The sequence below is a fragment of the Chiloscyllium plagiosum genome, chromosome 3, assembly GCF_004010195.1.
Source record: "Chiloscyllium plagiosum isolate BGI_BamShark_2017 chromosome 3, ASM401019v2, whole genome shotgun sequence".
In the NCBI taxonomy this organism is placed as follows: Eukaryota; Metazoa; Chordata; class Chondrichthyes; order Orectolobiformes; family Hemiscylliidae; genus Chiloscyllium; species Chiloscyllium plagiosum.
Window position 1 is genome coordinate 80232472 of NC_057712.1, and position 24883 is coordinate 80257354.

Below are 24883 nucleotides of genomic sequence, written 5' to 3' on the forward strand. Positions count from 1 at the left end.
ACCATAACTAGGCACCATATATACAAGATGGTCACTGAAATCCAAAGTGGAAGTCAGGAGAAGCTTTTTGCTCAGGTTGATTTTGAATTGGGAATATATGACCACAAAGAGTAATTATAACAAAATCAGGGGAAAGCTATTTAAAAAGGAGTAAGAAACAGTTTTATGAAACATAAAAGGCAGCATGAACTTGGTTAAATAAAAACAGAAAATGCTGGAGAAACTGCAAACATCTGAAAGCATCTGTCAAGAGTGAATCAGTTAATATTTCTAATTCACTGACGTCTTCAGATCCCTGTTGGGTCTGTTGACTAAATGACTGACTGTTTCTATGGTCACCCTGTTATAGAAAGGATATTATTAAGCTAGAGAGGGTTCAGAAACAATTTACCAAGATGTTGCTGGGCAGGGAAGATTTGAGTAATAGAAAGAGATTGGATAGGCTGGGTCATTTTGCTGGAGTGTAGGAGGTTGAAGCGTGACCTTGGTTTCTAAAATCAGAGGGGTTTACATAGGGTGAATGGCAGGTGTATTTTCCCTATTGTGGGCAGTTTCAAGTCTAGGGGCCATATGTTTAAGATGAGAGGAGAGAGATTTTTAAGAAAAGCATGAGGAGCAAGTGTTTTTGCACTGTGGTTTCGTGTGTGGAATGAGCTGCCATAGGAAGTGGTGGAAGCAGGTACAGTTATAATGTTTAAAATACATTTGGATAAGTACATGAATAAGAAATGTTTGGAGATTTATGGGCTAGGTGCAGGCATGTGGTACTGGTTTAGTTTGGGATTATTGTCAGCATGGACTGGGTGGACCGAAGTGTCTGTTTCTGTGCTCTGGAACTCTATGCATTCTGTTAACTCAGATAATTTATTGTCATAACCATTCAACTTTTTTTCTCTTATTTTGCACTTCTTTTCATAAGAATCAAATATGACAAATTCAACAGAAGGAGGGGATCAGTACATCTGCCGTGAAATACGTCGCAACTCTTCTGGGTGCATGAAACTTTCAGATAAGTGTGAAAAATGCAAAGAACTTATGTCCCTAGGTAATTTTAAAGTATTCAAGCAATTAAATCATAAAAGAAAATGAAGCTAACAAAATTCCAATATATAGGATTTATATTTGTGGTTGAGGCCATTTATTTGTTTTGTTATCTTTAAGAAGTTTTCATGCATTGTAAAAACATGCAATGTTAATATTAGCTTTTGCTTAGTGACATACCTTTGGCTGAAGTGTCTCGACCTCTTGTTAACCAGGCTGTGACTTTGATGTATTATGGAGCAAGTTATGCATCGCTTTTGTGGATGGAGAAGATCCCATGGCATTCTTTTGAAGACAACCAAGGAAACTTTCTTTGTTTACTGGCTATTATTTATCCATCATCACTGTCAAAATCATTAAAACAAACTGTTTATCATTATCTGTAGCCATATAATGCATCCTTTTCCTTTTCTCATTTGGCTGCCTTCTGTATTATTTTTAATTAAATTCTACTTGAGAAAGACAAAGAAATTGGCAGGGTGGTGCCTCGCACATTAAGAATTAGGTGAAGATGAAGGAAAAGATAATTGCTTAATCCAAAATTATATAACTGCTAAATTATTGGCAGTTCCTCCTTGTCTGTTTCTGTCTGTGTAATGGGTGGTGTTTTGAATTCCAAACAATTAGGCATGTCCGTCCATTTTAAGTTGGGGGAGGAAAGAAAATGATGTGAGAATTAAAGATCTCTAATAAACTGAATCATAACTTTGAAATATAGTTTAGTTATTTTTTTTTCAAGTGTCTGAATCAGAAACCAAGATGTGGGGTGATAGTTACACATCACATCTTGGACCTCTTTTCTATCTCCTCCCAGGAGACCATTCTTCACAATGAGTAGCTAAACCCTGCTCTGAGGAGAAATTTATTTCAAAAATACTAGCTGCAAGCCAGACTGAATGAATTAGTGCTGCATTGCTAGTTTTCCTACATTCAGCTAGATATTGTTTCAGTGTAATTTTGAACATGTTTTGTGATAATTCAACTTTAATTCTGATGTTAAATGTGACAGTCTATGTACTGTACAGTGGTTGGAATGAGCAAACATGCTGTCCTAGCCAACTGCCACTTTCTGTGAAAGAACTTTTTGTTTTAAATTTGAAGTGTGAAATTCAGGGAATTTAAATTTGTGTAAATGGACATGACCAAGCCCCTGTGCCATTAGTTGGGCCTTGCATGCATTGTTCAATTTATCATAGATCCATTTAAGGCACTGCCCAGAATTTTCTGTCCCTTATGAGTTACTATAGTGTACTGCTGTATTGTTGAGTTTTCGGCTTTTGATTAAGTCACTAAAATCTTTATCTCGAATTCACATTAAAATATGCTTTGAGATCCCCCTGTCCTCCTTCAATCAATGGCTTAGCTGACATTTATCCATCAACAAATCTAGATTAGTTTTTTTGCTATTGGTGGAATCTTACTGTGTGCAAATTGCCTGTTATATTTGTCAATACACAAATTTAATACCTTCAACATGAAAAGTGCTGCACCAAAATGTTTTAAATTGATAAATCCATTATGAACAATTCATTCCCACTCAAAGGTATTACTACTCATGTATGTGAATAAACTAAAGTAATATGTTGGAACACAAATGAAGAATGAAAGCTTAAATGATTTAACATATTTTTTAGACAGTTGAATTGAATAGTTTGGAGATATTTTAAAGTGCTACTGGCTGGGCATGATGTGGGGAAAAAAAAGAATATGGGGTCATGCTGACAGTTAAGAAGAAAAGGAAGTTTTTAAAAATGGATAAAAATGAATTGATTCAAACCCCGAGAAACAACATAAACAAATTTAAAAAAAACGAATAGAAAATTTTCCTACAAATTATGATTCTCATTCACTTAACTAAATAAAACATTTTAACAAGTGTAGGGGTAGTTGTAACCATCGTATTTCAAAGCCTCTGTAATTAGAAACCATGAAATTATTTAAAATTTGTTTGAAAGATGACTCACACCATGGAATAACAAGCTTTAAAGTTGCTCATTATATTTTTGGCCATATGCTCATAAAGTTTCTTCACCTGCTAACACACTGCCAGTTTGCAAATTGGATATTAAAGTAGAATTGTGAACAGTAACCCATCTATTAATAATAAGCAGCATGACGTTAATTTAATGACTGGAATTTTTTTCAATGACTCATCTGTTTTTCTTCCTTTTTGTGTTTCAGAGTGTTTTGATGTGGATCATAAACCCTTGCGAAAGGCATTTGAAGAGGCTCTCTCCATGGCAGAGCATTTTACAAAGAAATATGATAATCTAATGAAAGAATTTCAGCAGAGGATGGAAAATGGCACCAAGGAGTTAGAGAAACTGAACAAACAGTTTGGATGGGTGTCTAAGCTGGCAAATTATACACGGAGCCCTGATGGATCTTTTCATGTTAAGGCTGTGAGTTTAAAGAACACCTGCAAATCTTGGAGGCCACTCAGTTTTCAACACTCAGAAAAACAAATTGTATAACAAAACAGCAGCATGTTTTAAACAAAATGATAGTTTTACTGATACCCAAATACAGGAACAAAATGTGGACTGAAGAGCCATATGTGATACAGCCCAGAGTCCAGACATCTTGCTTTGCTTTGTTAATAACTTTCCCTCAATGATACAGTTTGAAGTTATTGACATGCAGCTTACATTGAAGTTATTTACATGCAGTAGAAGCTGAACAACATCCAGTTTGATTAATAAATGGCAACTAAGAATCAGGAGAAAGTGAGGACTGCAGATGCTGGAGATCAGAGTCGCGAGTGTGGTGCTGGAAAAGCACAGCAGTTCAGGCAGCATCCGAGGAGCAGTAGAATTTACGTTTTGGGCATAAGCCCTTGATCAGGGCTTATGCCTGAAACATCAATTCTCTTGCTCTTCGAATACTGCATGACGTGTGCCTTTCCAGCACCACACTCTCGCAACTAGCAATCATGCCACATAAGTGAAAAGAGTGATTATCTCCAACAAGAGGAAGTCTACCCACCACCTCATGATATTCAACACCATTATAAGGCAGTTGAAATTTCCAGTTGGCAATTACTTTCTCTGGAATCCCCTCAGAGGGTCCCCCTCTCTTGCATTTGAGACACTGATTCTGACTGATTCCAACTGATTTGGCTTAATCGTTACCTTGGAAAAAGTAGAGAAATTCAAACTTACTGTGATTTCTGGGGAATAATTAAACTGAATGCTCCTCCACATCTCACACTGACCATTGACCTTCTCATTCCCAATAGACCAATTGGACTTGACAATCACCACCTCCTCTTCCCCAACAAACCCCACCCCCACCAACTACTCTGGTCCCAAATATCCCACCTTTTATTTACCTGCTGTCAGACCTTCTTACTTTCCTCACTCATTCACTAGAAATTCTTAAATCATATTGGATGTTAAAAGAGATGAGAAAAGCCAATTAAGTAATTGAAAGTTCTGAGCCAAAACATTCTTCTCCTCTGTTTCCTTGCAATGGCCTGCACATTCACTTGTAAACTTTTACAGTAGCCTAGCAAACCATCCCAAACAGCTGTCAAACAGTGAACTCACTTTGTCAAATACACTCTGATTTATCCATTCCTCCATTCTACTGTTATAGTCCTTGGCTTTTTTTTTTTGTTTTTAAGACTGTAGTCATCATCAATCACTTAATGGTGTTATATAACAGAATTAGAATTTAATTTTGATAACTTATTTGGACCAAATGTATCAGATTTCTAGTACCATTTTAATAAGAAAGTTTCCTTTGGCTCTGAACATCTTGACTCTAATTTGCAGGTTATGTCCATATGTTCTGTACTCTCCCAGCAGAAAAAATAGTTTCTGTCTATCTCGCTTTCAAATCCATTGATCATCCCAAGTGCTTCAATATGCTTTAAGGGAACAATGGCTTAGGTGATGCAACCTATCAACCTAAGTTTGTGCTTCCTAAAGCCTGTGATGCAGAAGTCAAATGGTCTGATAGATGTCATCTTAACTTAGCATCTTTGCTATTTAGTACTTTCCTTTATTCAAGGCTCTCTGTACCATACCAGCTAGGTTAATTGTTCATTGATTGGGGTAGGGGGGCATTTATCTTAACACAATCCCCTTTGCACGTCAGTTTTATGCCTGCACTGAGCAAGCATTACAACTGCCAGCCTCTTCAGAAATACAACTCCTGTTTGTTAACATGGTTGCATGTTGGGAATTTATTTGCATGTTATTTAAAATAGTGCAGTGGGAATAACCAAATACAGGTAGCTCTCCTGTTACACCGTAGTTGCATTCTAGTGAAACCTCACTTAATACAAAAGCACTTAATAAATGGGGCCTATGGGAAAAGTGGGGTTAGGGGACAGACCAGCAAAAAAAACATTTTCAATTGCTCAAAAATCACCCAAAAGCTTAATGCAAAGTATAGCACAGCCTGCGTAAAGGTTGAAATCGTAGTTACTAATCAAAAAAAGTAAATTTAACACAGAGCAGCTTTCTTAATTTTTTTAAATGTACTATCAGCAGCTAAAATTGGTGCTATCATAACACATACGCAGAACTGTGCTGAGACTGCGGCGCATGTGCAGAACGGCACAGAAACCGACACCATCGCTATATATGCATAGACACCAGTGTATGCTCAGAATGGTAAGAACATCGGCACATGTGCAAAGTGGTGCGGAGCTTTCTGTGTGCACCGGCGCACGCGCAGAACAATCCACGCAAACCATTCCCCCGCTGGAATCACGCTATTGCCAGTGGACGTAAGCATTGTCCAAAATACCGTTCCCTAAATTCTTCAACGATGTTATATCATGCTGCCAAAATGCACATTATTCCAGAACCACCTGTACTGTTTCATTTTCCTTTTTTTTTTGCAAATGCATGTGAATGCAAATAATTAGCCTCTGAGTATGTCATCTACGTTTAAAATTGACATAATGGTTAAAACTGTAGCAGTAACATGACTAAAACTGTGTTGCTTTGGTTTACCAGTTTGACAATGTAATAGAAACTTGCATTTGTACATGGGAAATAATCTTCCTCCAGTCCAGCTGAAACAGTCCTCTCCACATCAGCTATTTTGCTATGTCTATTTTACTCATTCTTTCTGTCTTTCTTTTTTCATTCACTGTCTTTGGAACCTTTTAATTAGGTATGGACCAAAACTCTGTGTTGGTTACTGTCCTGGAGTTGAACTGTAGCTGGAAAGTAGGAAACTGGTGACAGCTGTTTCTTGGCCCCCTGCCAAAACCTGCCTTTTGGAGAAACAGTCACTCGCTGTAATGTTGATATTGGGGGGTGGAGGAGTTGATGCCTCTTTAATTGGCCTGGAGACTGGCTGGTTAGTGGGCTGTCAAAGTTTCAATTAGAAACTTTCCAACTTTTAAAACAAGCAGGAATCTGTAATAAAGGGTGACACTCTCATCTTTGAATCCTGCAGCAGGCTAACACACTATCGCCTGATGAAGGAGCATTGCTCCGAAAGCTAGTGTGCTTCCAATTAAACCTGTTGGACTATAACCTGGTGTTGTGTGATTTTTAACTTTGTACACCCCAGTCCAACACTGGCATCTCCAAATCATGACACTTTCATAGGGTAGTTATAACTACTCATGCACCCAGGCAGAGAGGATGTTTGGCCAACTGCCTGGAGCACTGGACCTCAAAGGAGACCACCTTATGGCACTTAAGTTGGCACATGCCACCTTTAGGATCTTAGAGGTGCCTCATCCACTCTGCAAAATGGCACCAAGGCTGTAACTGTTTTGGTACAGCCATTTTAATTCCCTTGTCCTTTAAAGTTGAGGAAATGCACTGTCTGATATTGCACCAGTAGTCAACACATGGCAACAAGCAGAAATCAATGGATGGATGAAATAAGACAGAAAAAGTTCCTGAATTGAACTTATCCCTTTCTGTTTGCACCAACACAGTGGAACTGACTTGTCTCATTCTCCCTCTTCTTTCAGATAATGTCAAGGTCCCCGAATGAGAGTCCATCCAAAGATCCCAGCACCACAGTTACTGTCCAGATCTTTGATTCGCCTCCATTGACTTTCATGGTTCCAGGACAGCAGAACTGGGACGATCCGGAGTTTGCCGAAATGCTGGCTCAGCAAGCGTTAAAGCATTACAATGAGAACAAAATATTACAAGGTCTGCCAGACCATAAACTAGAGACCATGTGAGTAGCACTGCTACTTAGAAGTGGCACGTTAATCTTGTATATTTAAGAAAAAATGTATTTTATGGAAGTGTGATTTAAAACCAAAGAGCCATAATACTGGCCAGTATTGGCAGCTGGGTGGCGTAGGCAAGCATACCTGAACAGAGGTCTGGGTTGGGACCACCTAATTCAGGGCTTGCAGTGTGCACACTCACTGGCTGCCCAACAGAACCTGTCCCTCTACTTCCCCCTAACCCGCCCCCCCCCCGTCTCCCGCAATAAAGGACCTCTTCCTGCCCTAAAACCTCAGGCCTTCATCTTTCCATTACCTTCACTGAGTCGCTTCCTGCAGTCGGTGTTATTGTAAGTGACTTTTGTTTGGTTTGGCAGGAGAATTCCACTGTTCACTTTTTGTTTAGATGTTTCAGTGTTTTGGCAACAAAGCAGATTTTCAAGGAACGTGTCAGCTTTCAGATGGCTCCCCTGCCCCCACCCCTTAAAATCCAGCCCTCTGTATTTGCCAGTGACAGAATATGACATCTTTTCATACTTGATGGATTTGGTATGACAGCTATGCCACACTAAGAACAGAGTAGAATGATCAATCTTGTTTCCTCAGTCATAAACCTCATATGGGTCACCTGGTAGAGGCAAATTATTTTATCGCTGTTGGCTAGCAAGAAACGCTGTCTCTCCTTTAGTTCACCATGGAACTATTGGAGCATTATGGAAGCTGAATGAACTATAGACTGTCTTCTACTAAATTGTTTAGCCTAATTGCCTTAGCCTAAGCCATCATGGATACCCGGTGAGATTTACTGACCCAGAAATTGAACTCTGAATGTTTTCCAATTTCAGTCGACAATTGTAGATAACTTGGAACTCACTGCTAATGATTGTCATTTCATCAGCTTTGTTTGAGATCACTTTAATCTCCCAACTGCTCTACAAATTTGGGGTAACCAGCATACACAATGTTTTTGTATAAATCTTTTCCATGCTGGCTATCCAAAGTCCTCCAAACTCCATTTTAAATGGAACTTGAGCACAGCATCCTGACTGATACTTAAACCATGACGTTTGAAACAAATGGAAGCTAGTCTGCTCCAAAAAAGCACAAACTTTATTTCATTTGGATTTTTTTGCTGGTTATAAGCTTCCTTCTGCCTTTTTCACTGTAGTGCTCATTGTCAATTAGTATTCCTCCCTCTTTAATAATAGGAGCTGAATAACTTACTATAATGTTTAAAGGGTCTTTTGAGGGCTTTACAAAAGAGAATAGAGTTCACATTAGTAAGTGACTTTTGTGGGAAGTGAATGAATTTCATTTATTCATTCTGCTGGTCACCTAAAGCTGAAACTGTGATGCCCAATCCCACATGTCCAATCAGGATCACTTCACTAACTCTAAACCCTGTTTTTTTTGTAAACCTACCTTCATCTGTATGTTGGATGTGCAGGTTTTGGTCGTTCACGTGCTGAGCGATTTACCTTCATCATTATGGCAATGAGATCCAACTGGCCAAATTCATTAGGCATCACAATGATCCTTCCAGGCATGCAACAAGCCTTGCTCCCACTAGGGGATTTGGCTAAAGATTGAGGTTTTTACTTTCTACTGGCCTCAATCCTTTCATAATTACATGCTTCTCTTTTGTAATAGTAAATTGGTTATACAGCATGCATGGCTAATCTACAAATATGTCTATGCAACTGAAACAAAATTCATAATTGATGCATTATATTCTCTCCAAAATCAAGGACATTTTCTCAGATATGAATTACCACAGGCATTCTGAGGTGTGATTTGTAGAAGCCCTACCTCAATGAATGGTTAATATTCAGTAGTGTTCAGTGCCAAGGAGAATACTTAAGACTCTTGTACCACAGCGGTTTTCATTTGCTCACGTCTCTTCAAACATCTGAGCACAAATCTGCACAAGGAGGTTGGGTAAACTGGCTTTTTAAAAAAATCTAGCATGTTCTGTGTTCAAATGTGATTATTCTCTCAAATTTGGTAGAATATTTAACGTTAGACTTGGCAACTTATACATTTTAAGTATTGGAGCAAAGGTAAAAAATGCAGATTCTGGAAATATTTATTTTTTAAAATATTCAATATTAAATCTTTAAACATTTGTCAATCTTTTCCTTTTTACAGAGAAGCATGAAGGGAGCAAGATCTCGCTTTATCTGCTTTAAAGACTACTTTATTGCTATAGCAAATAGGTTTACAGCACAAAGCTACTGAAAATCTCTGCACTAATGTGTTGCTGACATACTGCACTTTGCTTAAAATCCTTCAACATGAACTACTAAATAAATGCTATTGTATGCAAAAGAAATATCGACTACATTGACTTTTAAATGTAACACCATCACCCAGGATTTGGTAATTAACCCAGGTGCTGTTTGCTTCATGTACATTCATCACATTTCCATCTGTAAAGAAATGCATCACCTGAGAGGGAATTAGTTTAGCTCCATTAGCTGGATTGTTGGTTCACAGACTAGTGTGGGTTCAATTCCAGTCACCAGTTTGAGGTTACCATGAAGGACTCCTTCTCAACCTCTCCCCTTGCCTGAGATTCGGTGACCCTCTGGTTAAATCACCACCAGTTGCTTCTCTGTAATGAGTGAGCAGTCCCTATGGTCTGGTAGGACTGTGGTGAGTTGAGTGTGGTGCTGGAAAGGCACATCAGCAGGAAGGACTTATGCCCAAAATGTTGATTTTCCTGCTGTGCTTTTCCAGCACCACACTCTGGACTCTAATCTGCAGTCCCCATTTTCCCCTAAGACTATGGTGACACAACACACAGCATCACTGAGATTTGGCAATTTCCTCTTAAACGTTCTGCCGAGGTAACTGCAAGGAGCAGAGGGGAAGAATCGGCATGAGAGAAGCAATACCAAGATTTTCGTGACTGCTTGGTGGAGTAAACATTTTTCTTCTCCTTGACATAATGGGGTAGTGAAGTGAATTTGGAAAAGTTGTGTTAAGTAAAGCAGCTGAGGGAAAGGAGTCTTCAAAGACCTGGGGAAGAGATGGATATTGCTGATGCTCTATGCTTAGTTTTCATACCAGCCTCAACAAGTTTTGCCACTGTAAAAATCTTAAGATGTAACGTGAATATAAAATCTTCTCAACACAATTTCTATCTGTTGTATAGACCATATGGATAGAACTAGATGAGGGCAATTTCATTCATAGAGCCAGTGACAGAGGTGAGATCTTGGTGAAGATCTGCTAAGGATTTAGATGGTTTAACACAATCACATAGGGTGCAACTGGTGATTTTTTTGAAGAGGAGTTCTTAAGATTCTTGAGGAGATATACACTACCACAGGAAAGGAACCCACTTTATAATACCAGCCAGCATGAGGATCAGGAAGAGGAGTTCGGTCATGGTCATTCAGTGAGAATAGAGTCAAATTTGTGGTGGCTGAGTCTCTGACACTTTTTCATGAGTAATGAGAACAGGATTAATGGTGGACTGACCCAATATTTGACTTTAGCCATATCACTGTAGAACAGATCAGGTGCTTTACTGGGAGTGCACATAATCATACAGCACGGAAACGGACCATTTGGCCCAACCAGTCTATGCCAAACAGCACTACCCAAGACCCTACTATTAATTGTATAAACCGTACCATGTTTTGTTTTGTTTTCAAATCTTAAACAGATTAACCTATTGTGGGACAAGATTTTTTTCTAGTATGATTACACATTAAAAGTAAAGTTTGAGTTTTTTGAACATCACTGTCTTTGTTTAAAAACACGGGTAATATTGGACCACAAATTCAAATTATTTAGTACCACATTGATTTACAGATCAGAGCCTGTATTTGAATACTGGAACAATTGGATGAACAAATAAAAGAACTGGGAAATCGTCAGGATATACCAGGAGTTTGGAAGATGAAGTCACTGCTTCGAACAGACTGATTTCACTTCCTCTTTGGTCCCTTTGACTAAAATTCTTTGGCTTCTTACAGCACACCTTTCCAAAAACCTAAATAACTAATCTGAAATGTCACTTTAATACAAGGGAGCCATGTCAGGCCTGGCAATGCATGGGTTCCTTAGAAGTTACACAATTTACAAAGCTTGTGGTTGCCTTGAGCAGTTCAGCTAAATTGTTGAAGTGAAGGCCAACTTTAGTCAAGAACATACAGGACAAAATTGCTCAGAGGAAGTATTGGCTGGCAAGTCTTAGACTTTGACCAGTTATGTCTCACTAGTTAAAAGGATAGGAATCAGATACTGCAGAGTTGATAAGGTGTGGCACTGGAAAAGGCACAGCAGGTCAGGCAGCATCTGAGGAAGAAAAGAGTCAGGAAGGACCCTTCAGGCATCTGCAGTCTCCATTGTCTTCCATCAGGTATAGTAGACCCTTCAATTCCCAATCAGCATCATTGGATATACAGTAAATGACTTCAAAACTAGATTCATTCTGACTTTGGTTGAGGCAAATGATTTCTTTGGTATTTGTAAGCCTGACACCATCAGTCCTGGACAAGTTGTTGGAGGGAATCCTGAGGAACAGGATTTAGATGTGTTATAAAGCAAAGGTCAAGACCCCACTGATAAAATCAAAACACCCAGAGAAGATCACCTTGCATTGTATTCTATTAAAGAAATGTGCCAATCTGTTACAAAGGACTGGTTAAATGAAATGAAATCCTCTCACTCACTTGACAATTAACAAATAATTTATTTATTCAACTCTAATATTAAACAATCTGGCAAAATTACTATCAAACTGGACAACTTTCCCCCAAGTGCCAGTAATTCCCTAACTGGACTAAATTCTATTGGAATGAATGTCCTATTTGTATAAAACCAATTAATAAGAAAATAAATTAAAACTTTATCTCTCTCCAAGTTCACAGTTTATGTCTTCTCCATTTTATCACTAATTGTCCTTCTGTTGATTTCATGTCACAAATGCCTTCTGATTATTCCTGCATGAGGGTTTTGAGCTGAAAATACTGTGGTACCTTTGATCAATAGATGGCATTTTTTCCTTAGAGATTTCTTGTGAGAACAAGATATTTCTTTTGCTGGCAGTTGGCTCTGTCAATTTTCAAAAATCCTGGTTTTATCTACCCCATGACACTAAATTCTTACAATTTGATTGAATTAAAAATTTGACACTAAGAAGCCAATTGATCCTTAGTTTCCAAGTGTCTTTGTAAAGTGACTGGCTGGGTTTAAACAGTTGTCTGGGTAAAAATACTGCTTGGCTGTTTGATACCAACTGTTTCAATTCAGATACTGTCTGTGCAATTTTAGCTGTTCAAATATCCATTCTTAAATCTTTAAGTACAGGAAAGTACACCATCTCTTAAAAGGGACATTGGAATGCTTTCCCCCATTTTTCATTTTTACACAAAAACTTTGACATTGATTAGGGATAGTCAACATTATTTTGTACATGGGAAATAGCATCTTTGAGTTTTTTTTGAATGATAAGAGGATTGATGAGAGCAGAATGGTCAATGTGATGCATATGGACTTCAGAGAAGGCATCTAACAAGCTTATGGTGGACTGGTTAGCAAGATTAGATTTCTAGATTTAGATCACCTGGAATACAGTAGAACTAACCATCTGGATACAGAACTGTCTAAAAAGGTAGAAGACAGAGGGTTGCTTCCAGACTGGAGGCCTGTAACCAGTGGAGTGCTACATGGATTGATACTGGCTCCACTGCTTTGTCATTTATACAAGTGATTTGGATACAAATGTAACAGGTATGGTTAGAAAGTTGGTAGATGACACCAAAATTAGGTGTAGCGGACAGTGAAGGTTACCTCAGAACAACAGGCTCTTGATCGAATAAGCCAATGGGCCAAGGAGTGGCAGATGAAGTTTAATTTAGAGAATTGTGAGGTGCTGCATTTTGCAAAGGCAAATCAGGACAGGACTTATACACTTAGGAAGGTCCTGGAGAGCGTATTGCTGAACAAAGACCATGGAGTACAGGTTCAAAGTTTCTTGAAAGCAAAATCACAGGTAGACAGGATTGTGAAAACATCATTTGGTACACTTGCCTTTATTGGCAAAGTATGTCGTCATATTGCTGCAGCTAGGCCACTTTTGGAATACCTGTACAAGTCTCTGTGCAATAAGGATATTGCAAAACTTGAAAGGGTTCAGAAAAGATTAAAGATGGTGCCAGGTTTCAAGCTTTTGGGAAGAGGCTGAACAGGTTGGGGCTGCTTTCCCTTGAATACCAGAGGCTGAGGGGCAATATTTAGGTTTCTCATCATGAGGGGCATGGATAGTGTGAATAGCCAGGGTCTTTCTCCCAACCCCCAGTTTAGGAGAGTTCAAAACTAGAGAGCATGGGTTTAAGGAGAGGGAAGATTTAAGTAAAGAGGGACATGGGGAGCAACTTTTCCCCTCCACTTCCCTGCTCCTCTTTCCACCCCCTTACACAGTGGGTGAGATGTGCAGGGAATGAGCTTCCAGAGGCTGGTACAACTACAACACAAAAGGCTGCTGGGAAGATAAGGATGAGGAAGTGGTTAGAGGAATATAGACTAAGTGCTGACAAATTGGACTAGATTAATTTAGGAGATCTGTTCAGCATGGACAAGTTAGACCAAGAGGGTCTGTTCCTGTGCTGTATAGCTCAGAGTCTGAACTACTAGACTATTACTATTTCTCCCCCAGCCTGTTCCAGGATATTATTGAACACCTCTTGAACAGATGCAATGCAAACCCAGATCTGTTTTGAGATAGGCACACTACCACAGCATCACAGGAGAGACACCCCCATCAGATAAAACAAGCTGCAGTAACATGTTTGTTGATAAAATCCTGGGGGTTACATATTTAAGTCAACCAAATCAATCTGTTCAGTGATATTACAGCACACCTCTGCAGCAAGTAAGACTTGAACCCATTCCTCCTAACTCAGGCAGTGAATGTCACTTGACACCATGGGGAAGTAATTTTTATTCCTAAATGAATTTGAACAAATGGCCTACCAAGAAACAGACTCAGTGGGCAGAAGGATGGAGGGTGGGAGCCAGCTAACAAGGTCCTAGGGAGCATTGTTGAACAGAGACCTTGAGTGGTTCATAGCTCCTTGAAAGTGGAGTCACAGGTAGATAGGATAGTGAAGGCAGCTTTTGGTATGCTTTCCTTTATTGGAAGAGTATTGAATACAGGAGTTGGGAGGTCATGTTGCAGCTGTACAGGGCATTGGCTAGGCCACTGTTGGAATATTGCATGCAATTCTGGTCGTCTCCTTATCAGAAAGATGTTGTGAAACTTGAAAGGGTTCAGAAAAGATTGAGGTTGCTTGGGTTGGAGGATTTGAGCTACAGGGAGGGGCTGAATGGCTGGGGCTGTTTTCCCTGGAGCATCAGAGGCTGAGGGGTGACCTTAGAGGTTCACAGAAGTATAAGGGGCATGTATAGGGTAAATAGTCTTTTCCCTGGGATTAGGAAGTCCTGAACTAGAGGGCATAGGTTTAGGGTGAGGGAAAAAATGAAGAAACCTAAGGGGGAACTTTTTCCAGAGGGTGGAATATGTATGGAATGAGCTCCCAGAGGAAGGGGAGGTGGCTGGTACAATTGCAACATTTAAAAAGGCATTTGGATGGGTATATGAATAGGAAGAGTTGGGAGGGATATGGGCCAAGTGCTGGCAAGTGGAACTAGATTGGTCCAACCTGTCCATCCCAACTCAATGGGTCTGATTCCATGCTGCACATCTGACAACATTCAGCTGCCTGCATGGCAACCATGACTTACCACTAATGGCCAAAATAGGCCTTCTACTCAAAAGTCTTGGTCTTTAGCAGCAGTGCCAGAACTCAGTCCTGGGACCTGGGTTCAATTCCAGCCTTAAGTGGCTGGAGTTTGTATGGGTTTCCTCCCATAGTCCAAAGATGGGATAAGTTAGGTGGATTGGCCATACTAAATTGCCCCTTACTGTCCAGGAATGTGTAGGTTGGGTGAATTAGCCATGGGAAATGCAGAGATTTGAGAGGGGGTGGGATGTTCAGAGAGTTGGTGTGGACTTGTTGGGCTGAGTGGCCTGCTTCCACTGTAGGGATTCTAATGGGAAAAAAGCACATCAACCATTCTGACAATTGTGTAAAATTGTGGGGTCAGGGGACATGGGTACAAAATGGACAGTACGATCAGAGGTGACCTGGTCAAAATCATGCAAATCTCAGTGGTGAACTACATGTTATTTGTTCCAGTCCCAATTCTGTTCAGTGCACAGATGCTGCAAAAAAATGATTCACAAGTGAAAGAATTAAATGTAAGATCCTGCACTGAAAGATCTAGAATAGTGGTTTATTTTTTGAAGCACTAGATTTAACTATATACACATTTTCATTTCATATTACAAAGCAAAATAAATTACTTCCTTGGAATTACATGGAGAATGCCCAGAAATCAACTTATTTTAATCATGGAATACTCAAAGGATTTAAAAATAATTCTGTACAATGATCAAAAGCACAGTTTAAAAAGTTACACTCATTAAACTTAAGATCTGTTCAATACAGATCAGCATAACAAAGAGGAAGAAGTTGGGGGAGTGGGAAGGACAATCACTGCAAGACAGGCAAAGGGGTGAAATGGGGGCGTTAGCAGTTTGGCTGCCTCACTTGGCAAATCTGCAAACCCAAGGAGGAGCGCTCCAACTGAGAAAACCCAACACTGAGCCTGAACTACAGCCAGCTGCAGAATCCAAGAGATTTCACCTAGGACAAAATAGGAAATCAAGGTAGGTCATCGTTTCCTCCCATTTGTAATCTCATACTTCTCACTGAAGCTGTCAGTAACCAATGCCAGTTACAACAGATGCAAGTCTCAGACATTTCAGGACCATGCAAGTTGCCCAAAGGTTTCAGCACATCTGCCTGGCTCATGGTACTGAGAAACAATTGTACATAATATTCAAAGATAGTGTACAGTCTTGCAGCACCATTAAACAGGTTAAGGAATTTAGGTGGATCTGCTTCAATTGGAAAACAAGTTAAGTTCCATTTAGGAGGAAAACCATGAGCAACTTTAAAGCATTGGTTTCATGGGCTGACATTAATGGAGTCCTTGTTTTCAGCCAATAATCGTTCCCTTTCATACTCTTCCTCCACTCGCTCCCTGTACCAGGGAAGCTTTGCTAGGACTGGCTTATGAAAGCCATTGTAGAGTGCTGCACCTAACAGCAAGATGACAAAGCCTAGAATTTGGAGGCCATGGAACTGTTCCCAACCCACAGCAAGACTCACTATCCAGATTACCATTGTCCTCAGACTGTCCAGAACCATGCGTGTGGTTGCACTGATTTCTTTTGTGACACTAATACCAGCAAAGTTAAAGAATGCAATGCTCAAGATGTTTCCCAAGAGGGCGACAAAGATTAGTGGCTTTAGACCTATTTGACAGAAAGCATCCAATGCATCTTCGAGGACACCTCTGGGATTGCCACTGAATTGGCCCACAGGGATATAGTACATTGGAATCAGCAGTGCAGTTAGGATGATGAAGCCAAACATTCCTAAAAGGCAGAAAAACAAATGTTAGCTGCTAGCATAAACCTGAAGATTAGTTGACAAAATAGTTAAGTTTGCAAGTGGAATTTCTACAATAAAATGAAACATTTCAGTAATTTGCTTTTGTTAAAACACTTGCCACTCAAAATGCTGTGCACTGCATTGGTCAGTGTTCAAGTGCAGTCATTAGGTATGCACACTAGAAGTCACTTAGACATGAGCAGTCTTGTTCAAAAGAACAAAGTTAGTCATACTGTCTTTGCATTTTAAGAACAGTTAGCCAAGGCCAATTAGTTAGACCAAAAAGGTAGCCTGAAGGTGAATAATCAAACTTTGCCTCAAAGAATACTTCAAACACATTCCAATGAAAATCCCAAAATATAATCCACAATGGCTCTCTAGGGAAAGATTTTAATATTGAGTTTTTTAATAAAAAGTAAAAGAATAATCAAACTCAAAATTGAGGCATTTTAGAAATAGTAAGAGAAACCACAAGAGTGGATAAAATTGAGAGAGTCAGATGAGAGAAGGAAATGATTATGGACCAGGCCAGAACCCCTCAAAACATCAAGTAGCCCAGACCCTAAGCTTTGCTGGTTAAGCAGATGTAGTGCAGATATTCCAGGAGCAATGCAGTTGGTCAAACCACTTGGGTTAAGGTGTTGTGGTTTGTTTCATTTGGTATTCTTATGTACATTCTGCTTAAAACTCTGAAAAAAAAAGATTACCACAACTTAATTATGCTGTTCCAAGTACTTGCAATGATCCCCATAAACACCTCTTGGCACAAGAGGTGAAAAACCAAGCAGGGTCTTAGAGGAGAAATGTCTGAGGGGAGGATCAACATGGACCTGCTTTTTTTTCCTATTTATTTTTGAGTCCAGCAGCTTTTTCAACACCCCACTTTTCTGATTTAGTCTGGTTTGGCATTAGCAGAGCTGGAGAACTACCCATTCTCCATTCATTGTACAAGCTTTTTATTTAAAAAAATTAAGTGCCTTTTGCCTGAGGCAGTTACCTGTTAGCTATAATTGGATAGGCCCAAAACCCTTCATCCCAGACCTTGGAGTGTCTTTTACAACCTCTGGAAAAAAGCCAAGGACAGTATAACTTATGGCATAGCATCACAGTAAGCAAGCCAGGAATACTAAAAAGTGCATAGTCTGTCCAAGCATGTGTAATGCCAGAATCATTAAATATTGGAGCAGGGACAGGGGTATACTAGTGCTATTTGTGCTAAGTTGCACTTCATTCATCTGTTTGGGAGGTATTACATGTACATTATGGTGGGGCAAGGCAATGGAATAAAGGAACAGATTCATTGACCTGTAAAAAAAGTGTAAATTTAGAGTTAGATGCATTGATGACAGTTTTCTATTAACTTTTTGAATTAAATTAAAATTGCCAGATTGATTTAAGTTTATTTATGGAAATGTGGACATTGCTGTCAAGGCCAGTATTTATTGCCCTTACCAGATTACATTTACCCCCAGTTAAGTCTTTGCTATGGACCTGGAGTCACATGTAAGCCTAGCAAACACAGATCTTTCACTAAAAGAGGGGCATGAACTGTATGGTTTGCAAAATTTGATAGCAGTTGCATGGTCAGAGACTACCTTTTCATTCCAATTTGCACTATGTGCCACAGTAAATCAAGAGTAAAAGATTATGCTCATGCAGCAGGTACCAGGAAGTCAAAAAACAGAACTAACTTCCTCTCCTAATGACCATGTCACAAATCCAGGAGGCAGCATTTGCTGAAATGTTAGTTCTCTGCAGATGCAACCTTAACATTATTTAACTCAAGAGAAGTGTGTATGTATACTTTTCCCCGAGTTAGGGTGTTCTCTCCTTAAGGCTGTCTAAATTCAAGTAAAAGCTATAAAAATGTTAGGGTAGATGAAGCTACTGAAATTAGTGATTAACAATTGTATGTTAAAAGGCAAGTTAAAACTTCACCTCCCTACTGGTTAAGTTTGTTAAAAGCAATTATTCATGCACTATTAAACACCATTACCCCAACCATGTTACAAAAAAAAGTGACACCCCAGTTAAGAATATTGTACCACACAAAGTGACAAATGGTTCATAAAGACAAGCACCTTCCCTCAAGAGAACACAAGTATGCACAGCTTCATTCATGCTCACTTCTGTCGGAGGAGAGAACATTGGCATCAGTAGAACATACCTTCAGTACCTACAGCTCGAAGTGGGTGTACATCATGCTTATAAACAAATTTCTCTTCCAGCACCATCTGGATAGCCACAATGATCTGTGCAATGATAATTAGGAGGTCTCCTAAAAAGACAAAAAAGGAAGTTTACAGAAAGGACTGAAGTGGGAAGTTTACTGAAATTCTGGTCTGTTGCCTAGATACAATCAAGGCAGACTAGGCAAGAGGGAGGACTGCAGATGCTGGAGATCAATCTAGATTAGAGTGGTGCTGGAAAAGATCAGGTCAGGCAGCTTCTGAAGCAGGAAAACATTTTGGGCAAAAAGCCCTTCCTCGGGATTGAAGGCACTTCTCTCCTATCCCCTCACCTCCATCCAAGGCCTCAAAAGGAGCCTTGCACATCCAAAGTGTCACCTGCACATAGTGTCATTTATTGCATCCTTTGCTCCTGATACGGTCTCCTATACATGGAAACTGGATGTAGTCTCAAGAGCGCTTTAGGGAAGATCTCAGACACCCACACCAATCAACCCCACTAACCTGTGAGGCAACATTTCAACTCCTTCACACTGCCAAGGAGATGCAGGTCTTATGCCTGGAGGAAGAACACATCTTCTGCCTCTGAAGAGTTCAATCCCAGGGCATCAATGCAGACTTCCAATTTCCACATTTCCCCTCTTCCCCTGGTTCAGCACCATCATGACCGGTCCTACCTGCCAATCTTCCTTCCCATCTATCTGCTCCACCCTATCACCTTCATCCACTCTTGGCTACCTTCTCCCCAGCCCCAGCCCCACCCCCCTCCCATTTATCATCTCTCCACCCCAGAGGCTCCCAACCGAAGAACTTTTGCCCAAAAGGTAGATTTTCCTGCTCCTCTGATGCTGCCTGACCTACTGTGCTTTTCCAGCACCACTAAAAAAGGGAGACCGTCCATTTCAGTGATATGGCTTTTGCTTTTAGTCAGCATTTGAAACCATTAGGTAAACAGCCCACAATCAGTTTCCACACTGGAGAATGTGGAATTTTGTGCAGGAACAGCAGGTAAATCAGAACAGCAACATCAGAAAAAAGTAAACTTGCAAAATTGGAGACTGAATGCTAAAGAGACTTTGACAAGTGTAGGAATTAACTGAGGGCAGAGCAGGAACTATACAATACATCTGAATGTGGAGCTTTTGGAAGTACTTGCAGCTGCAGGATCAGCAGTTCAGTTGCTGATGGAAGTAGAGATGTTTATTCCAGGAATTAGTCACATCCAATAGGATAGTATTTTCTGAGAGTCAGACAAGAGTGTATGCCGACAAATGGGGTAGGAAAGGGGAACCAGAGCAGGAGCTGCAGTCATCGTTTAACATGAGGTTCCCCTGTATTTATAAAGTTCTTCCCCAGTTGTACCAGAAATGGTGCATTAACAACAGTCTCAAAAAAGGTGATCTCTGGATTTTAAAGAAGTGATTTATAGATCTGTCACTATTGGCTGGGGTAGCATTTACTGCTACTAGGTGGGCAGTAAAGGTGGTGAACTGCTGTAGTCCATTTAGGGGTAGGCATTCTTAACATGATTAAAGTACTCAGCATTTTAACCTCCCTAACCCCTCTGCATTAGAGGGAATGGTCCCTTTGCAACTCCATACTCTCCACCCCCCCTCTCCACACCTGGCCCCTTCCCCCACTGCTGTAAGGTGCAAAACCTGTGCCCACACCTCCCAAGGACGATTTCAAATCTAGATTAGACATCCTCCAACCTCATCTATTGTTTTTAGTGCTCTTGATGTGGTCTCAAGTTTCCAAATGCAAACTTGTGGAATGGTTCAGGGAAATGTCTCTGGTCTGTATGCATCAATCAACCCTACCTTCCAGTTGCCATCCACTTCCTCTCCCACACCAGGGCAAGGTTTTTTTTGGAGGGGTGGGGGAGAAAGGGGGTAGGAATGTTGCAGATGTATAGTTCATTGATAGAGTTGCACATAGGGTGGTGAAAGTGGCTTTGGCATGCTTGCCTTTATTGGTCAAAACAGTACAGGAGTTGGGAGGTCTTGCAACAGCTGCACAGGACATTGGTGAGGCCAGTCACCCTTCTATAGGAAGGATGTTAAACTTGACAGGGTTCAAAGGAGATTTAAAGATGTTGCTGGGACTGGAGGGTTTGAGCTCTGGAGAGGCTGAATAAGCTGGGGCTATTTTCTACCCAGAGAATTGGAGGTTGGAGAGGTAACCCTACAGAAGTTTATTACAATCAGAAGGGGCATGGATAGGCTGAATGGCCAAGGCCTTTCCCCAGGCTGGGAGAAGGGAGTCCAAAATGAGGGAGAAAGCAAAACAAATTTCTTGGAAAGCTTGATCTAACAGCAACGATAAATCACAGTTGATGTTTCAGATCCAGTGACCCTTCCTCAGGGCATCAGAACAAGAGGGCATATGTCTAAAGAGGGGAAGATTTAGAAAAGTACTGGAGGGATAACTTTTCCTCCATAGAGGGTGGTGTATGGAGAATGAACTGCCAGAGGTGGAGACTGGTACAATTGCAACATTTAAAAACATCTGGATTGGTATAAGAACAGGAAGAATTAGAGGGATGTGCCCAATGCTGGCATTTGGGATGTCAGGTCAGCATGGATAAATTGGGACTAAAAGCATTGGTTTCCACACTATATGACTCCGACTGTGCTAAGTATGATATGCCAGAAAAAGCTCTTCACCCAAGTCTCATTGACTGGGGTTTTGCTATGATGCACACTGTCAAACAGCAGTGAAGTGAGGACTGTCACATGAGTCTCAACTCTGCAATTCAGCATTTCTGTTGAAATTTGAACTAAGGCTGTAAGAGGTGTGGGGCCTGGACAGAATCCAAACAATGTTAGTGAACAGGCTGCTGCCAAGTAGTGCTTCATAGCACAGATGACAATTTATCATTAGAGCAATGGAAGACTAGTACAGATGGATGGCAATAATTGGCTGGGTTGGATTTGTCCCATGCACACAACAAGATTAACATCCACCCAGCAATCTTAAGTGCAATGGTACTGGAATTAAACTGGACTAGGGACAAAGTTATAACCACATGGTGTTTATAGTGGGTGGTGAGTGGTTGGCACTACTGCCTCAGCACCAGGAATGTGTTTGATTCTAGCCTTGGGCAACTGAGTTTACATATTCCTCATGTCAGAGTGGATTTCTTCCAGATGCTCTGGTTTCCTCCCATAGTCCACAGATGGGCAGGTTAGGCAAATTGGCCCATGCTAAATTGCCCCTGGCGTTCAGAGATGTGTAGGTTAGGTGTGTTAGTCAGGATAAGTGTAGAGTAATACAGTAGGGGGAATGAGTTTGGGTAGGATACTTCAGGGTTGGTGTCAACTTGCTGGGCTGGAAAGACTTGTTTCCACATTGCAGGGACTCAATCATTAGCATCATGTCACTTCAATGCATTCCACTGCCAATTCTTTAGTCACTCCTAGCCTAAGTCCATTTGCAACCTCCCCACTTCAACTCTGCTTGCCCTTCACCTGTGAACAAAGATAATGCCCTCAATTCTTTGTCTAGGTTGTTAGTATATAATGTAATAGTGGTGGTTCCAACACTTACCCCTGCAGAACTCCACTAGTTAGACTTAAAAATCCTCTTTAACCCTACCCTCTGCCAGTCTGCCAAACTTCTATCCAGGCCCATACCTTGCTGCACTACAAGCAGTTTTGTTTAGCAGCATCCTGAGAGACACCTTACCAAAAGGCCTTCTAGAAATCCAAAACAGATAGTGTCCACTGGCTGTTGGCCAGCTTGCTCATTCTTTAAAAGGTGGCAGATCTGTCAGGCATGGCCTTCCCTTCACAAAGCCATGCTGACTTAGCCCTAAGTTAAGGAGTATTCTGCAAGCTTATGCTTAATATGGACTCAAATCCAGATGGATGTGTCAGGATATCAGAGCTTCAATCTTAGTTGTGGAAGAGAGCGCCTTAACTGTCACTTACAGCTTATGCTGCCTGGCATACAGCCCTACTTTGCAAGCTTCAACCTGATGCTTTCTGGACCTTGCACACCCTCTTCATTGAACCAGGTTTGTTCCTCAGCTTAAAAGCTAATAGAGGAAGATGTGCCAGCCCACAAGGTTGCAGATTGTGTTAGAGTGCAATTCTGCTGCAGATAGCCAACAGTGCTTCACTGATAAGTCTGAATTCTATTCCATTTAGTACAGCAGTGTCACAAATGATTGTTTCCTGAAACACAAGGTCACCATTCCTCAAAACTGGCCATTTTAAAAAAGCCATTGGTAAAAGTTAAAAATTCAACCTATTGAACAATGGAAAAACTAGAAAAAAGGTGAATTGACGTCTGCTCAGGTAAGAATGTGGGACTAGATTAGGATATCTGGTTGGCATGGACAAGTTGGACTGAATGGTCTGTTTCTGTGGCTGTACATCTGACCCCAAGAATGCCTTTTTTATTCAACAATCAGGGTGGAGTAAAGTGTGCCAAACAAGTCATACAGTAGCAGTGGAGAGCATGAGGAAAAAAAAGTGTGAACTTTCAAACTTTAGTAAATCCACACTACAGCTATTCCTCACATTAGACTCCCTTTTGGAAAAAAGTGTGAAGAATGCTATTTCCCCAGAGTCTCTGCATCTGGAGAGTGAGAATGTATGGAAGATCATCTAATCCACTTTTATTCCATGTACTAGTTGTTTGACTGGCATTTGCCAAGATGATTTGGGATTGTTATGAAAATGGTAGATGATCTAGAATTTTAGTGGTTCTAGAATGAATAGCTCATTAGAAAACAGGCAGCCATCCATCCCATCGAGTCTGCTCCACCATTCAGAGATCACAGCTCAGCTGAAGACCATGTTTCAGCCTTTACCCCCAGAACATCCCTTAGTGACAAACTCAGCCTTAAAATATTTAAGCCACCAAGCTGGTGTTAAGAATTCCATATTCACTACCCTCATTCTCAAAAAGATTCTTAACAAAACAAAGTACAAGACATTAACGTGTTGAAACTGACCAAATTTGAACTGCTTCAAAGAGCAACTTGCCCAGCCAGTTTCTTTTCCTGCTCTGATAACTGAACCAACAGGCTTTAAAAGTAGCTGCAAACCAAATTCAAAACTAATCCATATACAGCACTTAATACATTTACTTACCAGTTATAACTTGAGATAACTTGTGGCCTTGATCATTATTTCCACTGACAAAGTCTGCCAGGCCCACTACCACAAGGCCACAGATGGTGAAAAAAATCCCCACCCACTGACTGGATATTAAACGACGGCCTAGGAAGGCAACAGAGAGCAGGCCAGTGAAGACGATAACAGCTCCACGTAACATCTGGAAACTGGATGCACTTGTCAAGTTTAAAGCTGGAAGATAAAATAGTATCCAGTAAAGAAACATTTCAAATGGATGGGCCTGACTTGGTGCAAGTTGCTGGAGAGGAAGCATAAAACCGATCAACTTTGAAAAATGTTTAGACCCACAACAACTGCACAAGGTCGCATTATCTTGAAGATAATGCAAGGTAACTGTCAGAACAGGAATTTCAGTATATGTTGATAGCACAAAGCCCATGTCATTCAGGGAGAGAAAAAGGGGTTACTCATGTCAGCAGTCAACTTCCAATTGCATTCCTCTTTTCACTCACCACCACCTCCCCCCAACAGCTGGCTTACAAAAGTAAGACAGCACAAACAAGGATCAGGGAATTGACTAACCAGCAAGAACAAATTAAACCAACACTAAAACCATTACTGACTGTTTAAGATTTGTGCTGAAAATGTGTTGCTGGAAAAGCACAGGTCAGGCAGCATCCAAGGAGCAGGAGAATTTACTTTTGGGCATGAGCCCTTCTTCAGGAATGAGGAAAGTGTGCCAAGCAGGCCAAGATAAAAGGTAGGGAGGAGGGGTGTTGGAAATGCGATAGATAGGTGGTGGTTAAGGTGAAGGTGATAGGCTGGAGTGGGGGTGGGGGTGGAGGAGTCAGGAAGAAGATTGCAGGTTAGGAA

General features: G+C 40.6%; 2 protein-coding genes across 4 annotated transcripts in view; one reads left to right on the plus strand and one right to left on the minus strand.

Annotated features, from left to right (window-relative positions):
* The window catches only part of clu (clusterin), a 35743-nt gene extending 26213 nt beyond the window's left edge, over positions 1-9530 (plus strand). For all 3 annotated transcript variants that reach the window (XM_043685127.1, XM_043685136.1, XM_043685133.1), the window contains exons 6-9: positions 920-1045; positions 3223-3443; positions 6989-7203; positions 9347-9530. In XM_043685127.1, coding sequence (XP_043541062.1) covers positions 920-1045; positions 3223-3443; positions 6989-7203; positions 9347-9356 — 572 coding nt within the window. In that variant the 3' untranslated portion in view covers positions 9357-9530. The remainder of the gene's footprint in view (positions 1-919; positions 1046-3222; positions 3444-6988; positions 7204-9346) is intronic.
* Positions 9531-15482: 5952 nt separating this feature from the next.
* The window catches only part of slc35f6 (solute carrier family 35 member F6), a 35952-nt gene continuing 26551 nt past the window's right edge, over positions 15483-24883 (minus strand). The window contains exons 4-6 of the mRNA XM_043685142.1: positions 24026-24241; positions 18902-19012; positions 15483-16718 (exon numbers count right to left, since the gene is read on the minus strand). Coding sequence (XP_043541077.1) covers positions 16246-16718; positions 18902-19012; positions 24026-24241 — 800 coding nt within the window. The 3' untranslated portion in view covers positions 15483-16245. The remainder of the gene's footprint in view (positions 16719-18901; positions 19013-24025; positions 24242-24883) is intronic.